The 13,301-nt window shown below is 32.8% G+C and overlaps 1 protein-coding gene across 3 annotated transcripts in view; it reads right to left on the reverse strand.

The window, feature by feature from the left end:
- Positions 1-259: 259 nt before the first annotated feature.
- Positions 260-13,301, reverse strand: part of LOC108903840 (calcium-binding mitochondrial carrier protein Aralar1) — an 18,555-nt gene continuing 5,513 nt past the window's right edge. For 2 of the 3 annotated variants that reach the window (XM_018706158.2, XM_018706174.2), the window contains exons 2-11: positions 11,702-12,017; positions 7,987-8,273; positions 7,699-7,934; positions 7,335-7,425; positions 4,191-4,266; positions 2,327-2,535; positions 2,187-2,267; positions 1,439-1,877; positions 938-1,028; positions 260-863 (exon numbers count right to left, since the gene is read on the reverse strand). In XM_018706158.2, the coding sequence (XP_018561674.1) occupies positions 698-863; positions 938-1,028; positions 1,439-1,877; positions 2,187-2,267; positions 2,327-2,535; positions 4,191-4,266; positions 7,335-7,425; positions 7,699-7,934; positions 7,987-8,273; positions 11,702-12,017 (1,992 nt within the window). In that variant the 3' untranslated portion in view covers positions 260-697. Of the gene's footprint in view, positions 864-937; positions 1,029-1,438; positions 1,878-2,186; positions 2,268-2,326; positions 2,536-4,190; positions 4,267-7,334; positions 7,426-7,698; positions 7,935-7,986; positions 8,274-11,701; positions 12,018-12,120; positions 12,198-13,301 lie in introns of those variants that run through there. The other variant, XM_018706166.1, reaches the window with a different exon arrangement.

A 13,301-nucleotide genomic window follows, 5' to 3' on the forward strand; every position in this document is an offset into this window, starting at 1 on the left:
TCAATTTTTTCAAACTATTTAAAAAATGCTTAGACTTACCTTTGAATCTTTTTTATAGTCTTAAATGACACAAAATTGCTCTACTCTGTTTTTAATGTGATCGACACTGTATCTTTTCTAGTTTAGTTGATTCTACAATATACACCTTAAAAGTGATCACCCTGTATATAAATATTTTTTATATTAATTACAACCGTACGAGATTAAACGATTTAAAAACAACTTCAACCTGAAAAGTGAAAGGTATAATAAAATCAAATTTCATTTTTTACATGTTTATTATTCTTCAAAATCATAAAAATGACAGGAAAAAGGATCAGTATCATCTAGGTGTCCACGAATAAGCATTGGCAGGTGATTCTGTGTATTGGCAGCATCAAAGTCTCGATGAAATCATAATTGGAATTGTGTACACCTTACTTTGATAGAATAGGTCGAGGATGCGGCGTATTTTATACAGCGCGTTCGGAAAAAAAAATAAAACCTCCATCACAAAAAATACCTTTCCGCGAAATGCAAAATAAAAACAGGATATCACAGCTCCTGGATAAATTAATAAAGTACCGTGTATATTTGACAATAACAGACAATAGTCCTATCCTACGTCGCGTAATATGTACAATAAAATTTTCATAAATTTAACAATTTACGGCAGAGAAGCAAATTTAAAACCTAAACTGACTAAGATGGGGGGATCTTAAGACGTTTGCGCGACGCTGAATTTCGGCAGGCTTAAACCGAACTTAGTTTCGATTCCTGAGAAAATGGGAATAGACACCGAGTAGCCCCCTATGTGGTCCGGGTTCTGCGGCCTCTTTCCGTCCCCTATCGTCGCCACCTTTAACTCCGAACCTGAAGGACGACTGGAAACAAAGGCGTAATCAATTCTCACATAAAAGTATCGGCGGTAATTTACTTTATTAAATCGTATACTTACGTTCCTCCAAAGTCGATGTACAAATATCTTTGTAACAGTTCGTAAGTCACCAGGGTCACACCAAACTGTGGTGAGGACCTGAACACACGAGCTGAAAAAAAAATGATTAAAAGCTTAAAATTAATTACTTATTTTACTTTTTTTAATATTAAATTTATTAAGTGTTTGCAAATATTAAAGAGAGAAAAAATATGATAAAATAAAATTATAAGAGAACAAAATATTTTAAAAAAAAGTCAAAATACAATTTAATGTTGCTGATTATCAAAAGTAGAGTGCAACACAAAAAATCTAAGGAATGAATAAATTGTAGTTAGGGACGCGTATGTTCCACTCAGCCACTTCAGCAGCAAATTAATCCAAAGTAAATAAAATAGCAACGAAATTAAACCATGAACAGTTTAAATTTAAGCAGAATACCGCCCTGCTCGAAATGCTTACGAAACTTAAAAAATTATTACCAAACGTTTAAACCGTGCATATTCTAAACATCCCACTCACCTATCGCTCCTTTCCAAAAGGCTCGGAAGCCCTCCTCCGCATAGATTTTCCTCGTGGCGTCCAAAACACCGCTGTACGTCGTCTGACCTGCCCTCGCCACCACCTGCAACCTGGTCTTGATGACATCGGCAGGGGTCACGAGGGACGCAGCGGGGATACCCGCGATCGCACCAGCGACCAAAAGGGTGATGGGGCTGTTGTAGCCGTTCTCGTCCGCAAATTTAGCCTTGGTGTGGGCATAAGCGGGGAAGTAGATAGCACTGAACGGTACGTCTCGGAGTAAGCAGGCTTTGGCGCCCTTGTATAGTCCAAACAAACCTAGTTCTTTTACGACCGTCCAGGCTCGGACTTTCGCCCCGCCAGCTATTTCGCCTGCCACTTGTAGGCGGATTTTCACTATCTCCAAGGGGTTGGTGAAGACGACTTGCGATCCGCCGGCCTAAAATCACATGAATCGTAAAAAAAGGTTGTTAAACATACAGTGTGTCCCAATTTAATGATGTACAAGGCCTTAGCATAAATAAACGTAAACATTTTTAAATACCACAGGAAGAACTAACAATGACAAATTTCTTAAATGAGTCAAAATATCATGAAGTGATCTTTATCAATTGATTGTTTAAAAAATGGAACACACAACATCGTAACTACTTTACACTACAAAAAAACCTTCCAAACGTGTCGAAACTGGCCCCACCTGTGCAGATATAAATCGGGACATCATGCAAACGAAATTTATTTTACTTACACACGCACCAGCAAGAATTTCACCGTACAGTGGAATATTTCCCTTTTTATCCATCAATTTGTCCCTTACTAGATCATTTACCTGAAATAAACGAATTTAAGGTCCCTTTCGACATTCGTTGATCTTATCTGACCACTTACCGTAAGTTTGATGGCTTTCTCGGGGGCCACGCCCATCAACTGGGGCAACAGACCTCGGTAAAGTCCCAAAACGCCCTCGTGCCTAATGACTTTCTTGAAGCAATCGAAACTATTCCTGTACATCAGTTCACCAATGAACGAGCCTGTTCTCTGATTTTGCATGCGGGTCTTTACTAAATCTATCGGGTAAACTGCCGTCGCTCCCACAGCTAAAAAAAAGATTGTTTTGATATTTAACGCCGAATATTATTGACCATATTAAAAGCCGTGTAGAGAAAAAGGATCAAATAAAGTATCCTAGCACTTGCAAGGGCAATTCTGATTGATGCACTATATTTTATATATAACGGCGATAAATCGTTTGGCTTTTCTCAACTTGACCTTGAAACGACCTTGAGACGACCTTCAAATAACCTGATCAGACAAACTGACATCAGATTCGAACTCAGCGATTCCAAAATCCTGTAAAACAGGTGGTTGGACTTGATTGCTCGGCTTTTTCTAAATTTGACCTTGCAATGACCTTGAAACAACCTTAAACTGGCCTGATACAGACAAACTAACCTCCGATTCGGACTCAGCGACCCAATAAACCTAATTTGCGAGATTCTTTGATTTAATGTACTTTTTCTCAGTCTGACCTCTAATTGACCTTTGATCCTGACTAGGGAGGAGGAGGAAGGTCCCGTTTGGGGTAGAGTCGATTGTTATTGGATATAAATAATAAAAAAATTTTCTTTTTTTGACCAAAAATGATGGGGCCTAATTGACTTTCCTCCTTTGCTTATTAGAACGAGAAATGTACAATTATAGGAAAATATCTTGGTGGTATTTTGATCTGGAATATCAAGGAACCAATATGCTGGTGAACTTGGAATTAACCTTGACTTTGTTTCAAGGTCAAACCAAGATCAACTTGAAAATATTAAATGAAACAATTTATTTTTATGCCAGCAATTGATAGAGCATCAAATTTTGATCTTATAACTTAAGGTCATCAAATCCAAGGTCACCAGTATATCGGTTTCTCTTAAAATACTACAACTTTTATCATTTGAAACTTTTTCTTGTATTTTTTTTTGTTAGGAAATAAAATATGTGACCTCTAAAGAACACAAAATAACAAAATCATCGTCACACACGGATTAATTTGAAGTCAAGAAAGATATTTCCAATAGGGAATATAAATATTTTGATGTTTTCCATTTCAACAGTACCAAAAATTTGTAATAAAATTAATATGTTTGAGCTACTCTATCAGATTTTTAACATCATGCTAAAATTCATTACCGATCGCCTTAATTTTTGACATACACAATAGAAATGAAAATTTTAATGATCAATATTTAAAACGGTGACATATAAAATTGCCCCTTCAAGCAGTCGTGATATAATTTAAAACACCCCGCATTTAGCAGCCATAATTTTGTGGTTCTAGCTTATTTCTCACTTCTAAATGCTGCTAATGGAAATTAAAGGGCATTGTCAAAATATAGAACAAAAAAAATAGAAGTGATATTGGTTAGTACTTATTTAGTACTTACCATACCCCAATATTTGTAATATTAAACCTAAAAATGTTAATGCAATGTTAATAATGAAAGGACTGGCATGGAGTAGAATGACAAACAGTGTATAAATGTCAATTTTTTTCTAATTTATTGGAATAAATTTCTGTCAAGTTTCGATTTTCACTTATGAAAAAATATGAAAAAAATATATACATGAACAAATAATAATAGTACCAAAAAATAATTATAAAAAAATTAAAAAACTAAAAACTATCCATGCCACACCCTAAGTTTATTAGTATAACAAAATGATTAGATGTCACGTGAATAAAATGATAAAAAGTATTACTTACCACCAGCTATAGAACCCAAGGCGAAACGATATGTACTTTCTAAAATTTGTATGAAAACACCTCTGTCTTCTGGGCTCTAAAATATTGGCACAAAAATTAATACTTAACTTTCATACACTTAACACAATTTTTAAAAAACGGTATCCAAACTAATATTTTGAGGAAATTAAACATACAGGGTGTTTTTTGGCATATAGGCCATTGACGAAATGAGTAAAATAAATCAAAATACTTAAAAAAAATTATATATTTGAAAACTATAACTTCCTCAAATTCAAAACTGTTATGATCCTTTTAGGTGCCGATTTTTTACAAAAACTATTAACAACTTTTTTATTTACCTAATTTATTAGTTAGACCAAGTGTAATTTTTCTTCTTTTTTTTTAAAGTTAGTCGTTCAATACAAAGCAAACATTGTCTGTGCAAAATTGGCCTTTCTTTCCAACATTTACAATGAATAAAAAATTAAATGAAATAATTCACGAATTAAAATATACCTACTAATAATTATAGCAAATTTGTATTTTCTTTTGAAAAATGAAAACCCAAGTGATTTCCCCAGCAAAGTCGTGAACAATTTTTTTTTAAACAATAAAAACTGCAAAAGAATGAAATTTTTTTGTTTTTTTATAATATCTTGAAAAATAATGATGGAATCGTCCTACTTTTGTAAAGTATAAAAAAACCTATAAAATCGTTTTTTGTGCGACCCGATCGGCTCATTTTTTACAGAGAAAATCCGGAAAAACCTCTAAAATAGACCTTTTTTCAAAAATTCATAACTTCGTCAAATTTGAAGTTGGAAAAACAATCTTACTGAAAATGACAGATAATAATATGTAGTCGTTAATCGTACTCAAGATGATTTCTGTCCGATACACAGTTTTTGCACAGTTGCGTTATAAACAAATTAGGGTCTTTTTGTGCACAGCGTGGCGATTTATCAAAAATGGTCCGATTTAAATTCTGAAAACGGCATCTGAAAGTAAACAACAAACTCTCCAATTTGTATATCTCGGATTTTCGTCTGGGTGATGGAAAATATGCTAAAAATGCCCTTGAATGTCGCCCGAAAGTACACTCGAGCCAGAGTCCTTCGCTCGCTGCCTGACTCTGGCTCGAGCGTACATTCGATTGTTTCGTTCGACTTTTAAGGGCATTTTTAACATATTTCCCACCACCCAAGCGAAAATCCGAGATATACAAATTGGAGATTTTGTCATCCACTTTCAGATGCCGTTTTCAGAATTTAAATCGGACAATTTTTGATAAATCGTCACGCTGTGCAAAAAGAGATTTATTTATAATCTTGCACACGATTAAACTACATATTATTATCTGTCATTTTCAGCAAGATTGTTTTTCCAGCTTCAAATCTGATGGAATTATGAATTTTTGAAAAAAGGTTTTTCCAGACTTTCTCTGTAAAAAATGAACCAATCAGGTTGCACAAAAAACCATTTTATAGGTTTTTTTATTTTCTATCAAAGTCCTATTGAGAATAAGATGATTCCATCATTATTTTTCGAGATATTATAAAAAAAAACAAAAATATGTCATTTTCTTGCCGTTTTTATTGTTTAAAAAAAAATTGTTCACGAGTTTGCTGGGGAAATCACTGGGTTTTCATTTACTAAATATTATTCAAAAGGAAATATAAATTTGCTGTAATATTTAAGTGTAAAAACACTCTTTTTTCGCTCTATTGGTTGGCTTAATTTTAAAATGAATAGATGTTTGCAAAATTTTATTTTGAGAAGTATGGGATAAAAAAAAATGAAATTGTAGGATCAAAAGAGATTTGCAATTTTGAGTGTTTCGAGATATGCACATTTATAAAAAATATTTGCCACATTTTCTAATTTACTGTGTTAATGACCTGTATATTAAAAACTTACAACACCAACATATACAGAATGTAACTTTAAGTGAGGGTTAAGTTTTTTAAAGATTTTTAGGCTGAAATTATTTATTTCTTTAACCAAATAAACATCTGATTATAGTTTGTTTTTCAAACTACACTTGAACTCTTGTCTACACCGTCACCTGGCAGCTCCCGAATTCGAGATGCTCGTATTCGAATGTGCATGGTTATTATTTATGAAACTAACGAAGTAGCAGAAAGCAGAATTGCAATAAAAAATAATTTTGTAAAAACAGATTGCTTTTATGTGACTTTGAAACTTCATATATTTTTTTTAATATGAATTTGGACAAAGCGCCAAACATTAAAAAATTTTCAAGTTTTTTAAAAAAATTAATTTTTTCGTGATTTATTAAGTAATAACTAATGTTGTAAGTAAAACTAATTCATGTTTGAAAATAATTATCTTTGTTACTATATAAAATGTACATAATAAAAAAACTTTCGGTTAGATCCTTTAGAATCATTTCAAGTACTATATTTTTTAAAGCACTGTGTTTAGTTCAACAATCTCAATGTCAACGATTTCTGATACTAACCCAGTTTAAGTGGACTACACAATATCGATTCACCTGATGAGATATGACAACAGGGCATTAGGCAGGCGTAAAAACAAATGGCCAATGTTAATATGGCGAAATAAGAAAGGCCAAATATGTCACCACCTCACATAATTATATTTATTTTAACTTTCAGTTTATCGGTTTAGGAGAAGGCGAGTAGGTAATATTGCGATATAATTTTTACTAGAATCAAAATAGAATTTGTGTAGTGCAGTGTTGGTTTAATTTTTACAGTAAAATTTAAAGTATAATGAATTGTCTTGCGCAGCATAAGAGAATAATCTTTTACAAAACAATTAACTTGTCTGTCTTCATTGTCAAATTTGTGATATTATGAAAAAAACATTAATACAAATCAAAAAAGATTACATTTGATAATAATGGAAGTCATAGCTCCCAACTGGTATGTGCTCGAAACTAGTGTGAGAGGCTATTTGAGATTATACTATCCTGTTCAGTATTGGGACATGAAAATTACGAAAAGAAAACGGTTAAAAAAAATTTCAATTTACACAATTAAATTTGGGAAAACAAACTTATCAAAAGTAATCTCTTTATAAAGTTGCTCCCTGTATAATTGTTAATTTTAAAATTACATGACTAAGTTTTGGATTCTGTTTTGAAAATGTTCTTTGTGAAAAAAATATCATCCTCACCGAAACAGCGTGAATTTCAGCCAAGCGATTGGTGATCTGCTTAAAGTACTGCTCCGGGGCTATGGCGTACAGATCGTTGTACACGATCCTCCTAAAACGAAACATCCATCAGAAATCAAAGCGAAAACCACACTACGTCAAACAAATAGACACGAACCCATCCCAACTGCCGTTATCCTCTTTGTACAAATATCTACTTCCCGTGAGCAGCAGAATTAAAGAAAAACATTCAAAATGAATTGTCCGCCACACTCAATACATAGACGACACAATTACTTACAATTTGTGTTAAACGCCAATTTATCTCTATGCATTTAAAGTCTTAAGAATGGGGGGTTACTAACGTAACGGTCGTGATATTTACCCTGTCTGGTGCAGGACGTCACACAAGTTGAAGAGAATGTCCACTTCCAGGGGGGTCATTTGGGACATCGCCTGCGCCGAGTGCATGAACTCTTCCTTGCTAACCTCCTGGGTCCTATGGCCGTTGGTCACGTTTAGGTAGATCCTCTTCACCAGCTCCATGTTGTTCAGCAAGGCGTTGAACGCGATGAAGTAAGGGAAACTGACGCGGCTCCCGCCCTGCGATTCTCTCGCCGCCTGCATTGCTCACGTTTACAAAAACTCGGCAACAAATTAAAACGTTCCTTACCTCGATGAGATGCGTCTGGACCTGCTTGGTGAGCAAGTGACTCTTGATGCTGATCATGATTTCCTGAAAATCCAAAATAGAAATAAAACCTGTGCCCTCTTTATCTGCTCTCCTAAAACCTTCAATTGCATACTCTTCATGGAAATCGTGCAGGAACTGGCTGAACTCGTTGTACGAAACTAGACGTTTCTTGTCTTTCCCGAAATACAACTGGATGAAGGGGGAGTCCATGTTGAAGGGGATCTTCCTTTGCAGGTCGGTTTTCTTCATCACCTCAACGAATTCCTCTGTAGTTAAACATTGTTGTTAGTTTTCTTGAAATATACAGGGTGTACTACTTAAATTTCACATCGGCGTTTCCTTAGAAACTGAGATATGTTTTAAATCCTAATTAGCCCTAGACGAATGACAGTGAATGGTTCAATTTGACATTAAAATATTTTTTATACTTTGTTCTTGCAGACGAAGTGCAAAAAAATGTTCTAGAAACAAAAAATTTGGACGCATCATATACAGGAAAATTTAATTGATATTTTATTTATTTTCATATAATCATTATTTATTAGTTATAATGTAGAAAACTAACAAAGTCCTTAGATTGGTAAAATGCCGCATTCACCTGTCATTTTAGGGCAATTCTTTGTTGCCAACCTTGAATACCAGATTGAACCTTCAATATACAGGTGTCCCATGGTGACGATACATTAGACATATTTCAGAAACTACTTGATTTGTTATTTATGAAAAAAAAAACAGCATAAACAACAAACAAATTAAAATAATCCTCATTAGTATAATTTAAACGATCCCCAGCCATTTTTATTAAATTTTCGGCAAAAACTATTCAAACACATCAATAATTTGACAACTAACTTGACAAATGTCATGTTATTTCAATTGTTTTGGAGTGTTTCTGGTCATGGCCAATTTGACAATGTGTCACTATGTGTCTAATGTCTCGTCACCATGGGATACCCTGTATTTTTATAGGATGTAAAATATAAAATTTAATACATAGAGAATGTCTTATTTATTTCGTAAAATCAACCATTTCTCAGATACTTACAATTATGTTCATTGTTTCTTAGCAAAACTAATTCTAATTTTTTTTAATACAATTTTTAGATATTTTTTTTATATTCTACATTGTTAGGTAAGCACTAGCAAACAACTTGGTCAAAAATATTCCAAAATGTAATTTTATAAACAAAGCATTCAATTTTTTTATTATTTTATACAGCAACACTACCTACAAGTATAAATTAAAAAAATATTATTACACCCAGTTGAACCCTTAATTTTTATCGACCTATGGCTAGCCCCAATTTCATATGACTCAATTACTAACAAAACACTAACAGAAATGGCACACGGTGATTAAAATTACTTGATCATGTATGAAGCTCTAAGTAAAGAAAGAAATTAAAAATATTAAAAAATTGGGAAAATCATGATTTTCAATCATTTCTGTAACTCAATTTTTCAGACCACTTAATTTTTTTTAATTACTAGCATAATGAGTAAAATATTTGACCTTGTATGAATCTTAAAATAAAGAAAGAAAGAATAAGCTCAAAGCAAAAGTGTGTTATGATTTTCAATAATATATTTTAACAATTGTAGGTATTTTAACTATTTATTTTGCTTATTTATTTTGTGATATTATTGTAGGTCACACATATCAAATGCCAAAATAAACATTATGTTTATTCATTGAAATATTTTTTTTATCTTCATACAGATGCAACTGATTTCAGATTTTATCAAAAAATTAAACAATATGGAAGAAATTTTAATCTCATTTTTTTTTGTACAAAATTATTATTAATTGGCAATTGAAATATAAAGTCCTTAGATTGACCATGACCACATCCGTGTTGCCCTAAAATGGCAGTTCGAGATAAGCCAGTATCAACTATTACCTACTGTTTTTTTATATTAAAATTGCTATTTATATTAAAAGACTCAAAAGTTAATCGTTCATACTATTAGGTTCAAATTTGGGTTTATCCTCAAATAAATTAAACTAAAATCTTACATTTCAAGATTGGTAATAGGCTATTGATTATAGGACTTTTTAAAAGGAACTATGACTTTCAAGATATTTTATTACATGAATCGTTCAAATGATCATTTTAGATGAAAAAACCCCGGAGTGCTATTAAATTAGAGGGTGGAAATTTGAGATAGGGGTGAAAATGCACCCCTTTCAGTTGTAGCTCGAAAACGAAGCAAAATTTTGCTATAGTTCATAGGAAAAATAATTTAGAGAATTGAATTTCCCATCAAAAAGGAAAATTTTATGCAAAAAATCGTTAATAAACAATTTGAAAAAAAGCAAAAAATTCGATTTTTTAATTTTTTTTTACTTTTTTGCCTCTAGTTTTTTTTTTGAGTAAAGATAGGTATACATACGCATTGCTTCATAAAAAAAGTGGATAAAATTTCATTCAAAAAAAAAAAAAAGTTGTATAATATTTTTGGATGAGAATTGAGAATTGACTGATATATGGCCACTCAAACTTAGCCAATTTTTCGTTTTTCGTCGCGTTTACTCTTATACGTTTTTCTCATTTTTTGCAAAAAGGGAAGGATTCGTTCAAGGATTTTCATCACATTAAAAATGAAAAAAAAAATAAATTTGATTTTTTTTACTTTTTTGACTAATTTATATTAAAAACGACGAAAATCTAAAAAATATTTAAGTTTGACCAGTTACAACTCAGTCAATAATATTAGTCCAAAAATATTTAAAAACACATCATTTTGAAGGGAATCTAGAAAAATAGAGTCAAAAAAGTAAAAAAATCTTATTTTTTACTTTTTTAAAATTGTTTATTAACGATTTTTTGCATAAAATTTTTCTTTTAAATTTTTCAAATAAGCAATTTCGATGGGAAATTCAATTCTCTACAAAATTTTTCCTATAAACCATACCGAAATTTTGCTTCGTTTTCGAGCTACAATTAAAAAACTGAAAGGGGTGCATTTTCACCCCTATCTCCAATTTCCACCCTATAATTTAATAGCACTCCGCGGTTTTTTCATCTAAAATGACCCTTTGAACGATTCATGCAATAAAATTGCTTGAAGGTCATAGTTCCTTTTAACCCTGTTTTTTTTTTAGATATAATCAATAGCCTAAACCAGGAATCTGCCCCAAAATGGTGCGTGATTGCAGTACTTTGTCAATCTACGGACTGATTTTTTAAAAGGAAGTCCTACAAAAAATGTGTTTGTGCCAAATTCAACAATTAACTGCCCTCCGCTTATGGCTACATGATTCAAAAAAGCATTTTTTAATTGCTTTTTAAAATACGAATGAATTATTTCTGTATGAAGCATAATGTAAGTAAAAAATGTGAATTTCACAATTTTCTATATTTTTAAGTATTAAATACGATTTTTAAATTTTTAAAAATTATATGGACTTTAAGGCAAACAAACAAAAAAATCAGTGCAAAACAACAGTTCGTGATGATTTTCAATATCGTATTTTAGCAATTCTAGGTATTAATAATAATTATTTGTTTTGCATATATCTTTCCAGGCATCATTACTGCATGCTGCGCGTATCAAAATTCAAAATAGTCATTAGTTCAGTCATTAACTATTTCACCATCAGGAAAAAGCGAAACGACCTTGGCCAAGGTGAACAGCATATTTGCAAAATATTTGCCATTATGTAACTATTTCAAGCCAGCGCGATACTTACGAAAACTAACCATTCCATTTCCGTTAGTATCAAACAACTGGAAAGCCGTCTTATACAAGGCGTCCGGAAAACACAGCAGCCCTTCAAAAGCCTGGAACTCCGGGTAAGAGATGAGCCCATCCTTGCTGGTGTCGACGATGGCAGCTAGCAACCTCAGGGTGTCAGGATGGTACTTCTTCTCGTCCAACAAGTTCAAGTATTTGATGACGAAATCCTCGGGCGTCATGTAACGTTCCCCATTTTTCTCGAAGGAGGCGTACTTGTTGAAGACGTCTTGCAGGTGTGCTGGGTTGGCCCTCCTCAAGAACCCGCCGCCCTAGAACAGAACAATCCTTCAGTAAAACAGGCTCCGACCTTGGCAGATCGCTGTACCGGAGGTCGAATTAAACAACAAGTCCAAATATACCTTTGTCACTGACCTCTACTGAATAAATAATAGATCTGTGCCCCGCTGCCATGTCGTTTTTCGGGGAAAACGGGCAAACTGCGGGTCCGCTTGCGAAATCGAAATTGTCTCGCCTTGAGGTAGAGCCATTCGCGACGTCACAACATGTGTAAAAATAGTACGAAAACAAAACTAGATCATAGATTTCAGCATGTACAGGAACACGTCGCACAATGCGTCGGCAGTGCTCTTCTTCAACTTGAGCGAAAATACGGTGAATATATAAGTGAGTAAAATGAAGTTGTAAAAGGCCATAGTAAAAAATATGTAAAACTAAAAAGTGTGTGTCACAATTGACAGTTTTTATTCAAAATAATTGCGAGTTTTTGCTGCGCCAGCCCACCATAGATTATAGACGTTTTAAACTTGACCTAAATCTTGAATGAAGCAGGTATAAGTGCCGCTGGTAGAAATAATATATTGCTCTTATAATTCATTCTTGTACAGTAAGTACTACTATAAATATCGAAATGTGATGTAAGATGTAAGTACACAGTATCTTTTTTGTATCCTGCGAAAAATTTTAAAAAAATTAATGCTTTGCGTCGATGAAAGAATTAATCAAAGGTTATTTTTATGAAAATACATAGATTTGTTTAACCAAAAAAAGCAAACAAAGTAGAACAAATTCTGCCTGACCACAAAGAAAAATTACATCCACAATAATCCATATGTTCTTGTATTAACGGGAAAATTAAGAAGAATCGGTAACAAACAGAACAATTTTTCAAACAGCTAATACTTTACGGACTTTTTTTTTATCAAAGACGAACCCGAATAATGATTTACAAAATTAAAAATAATTGTGTTTATAGCATACTTTGTGAATGCAATAAACATTATGCTGTACACCAGGAAAATTAGCGAAAATAAAAGAGAAACTCGAAAAAAGTCCTATCCGCGAGATTATTGTAAAATTGTCTAAAGGAACATAATACAAGACATCTTTCATCTCGTGAGTCAAAAACTTTTATTAGCTAACTTTTCTATTTAAGCAAATAAGTGAGGAAAACAGTTTTTTCACTTTGCAGGGAAAACCATCAATTTTAGCGAAAAGTGACTCCCAGACAGCTTGTAGGAAGTAAAATTATCTACAAAATGAGACTTGTTAAATTAAAATCGGTTAATAAACAAAAAAGTTATTGCAAAAAAACA

This window comes from Anoplophora glabripennis, unplaced genomic scaffold (assembly GCF_000390285.2).
Source record: "Anoplophora glabripennis isolate ALB-LARVAE unplaced genomic scaffold, Agla_2.0 scaffold10, whole genome shotgun sequence".
Classification (NCBI taxonomy): Eukaryota; Metazoa; Arthropoda; class Insecta; order Coleoptera; family Cerambycidae; genus Anoplophora; species Anoplophora glabripennis.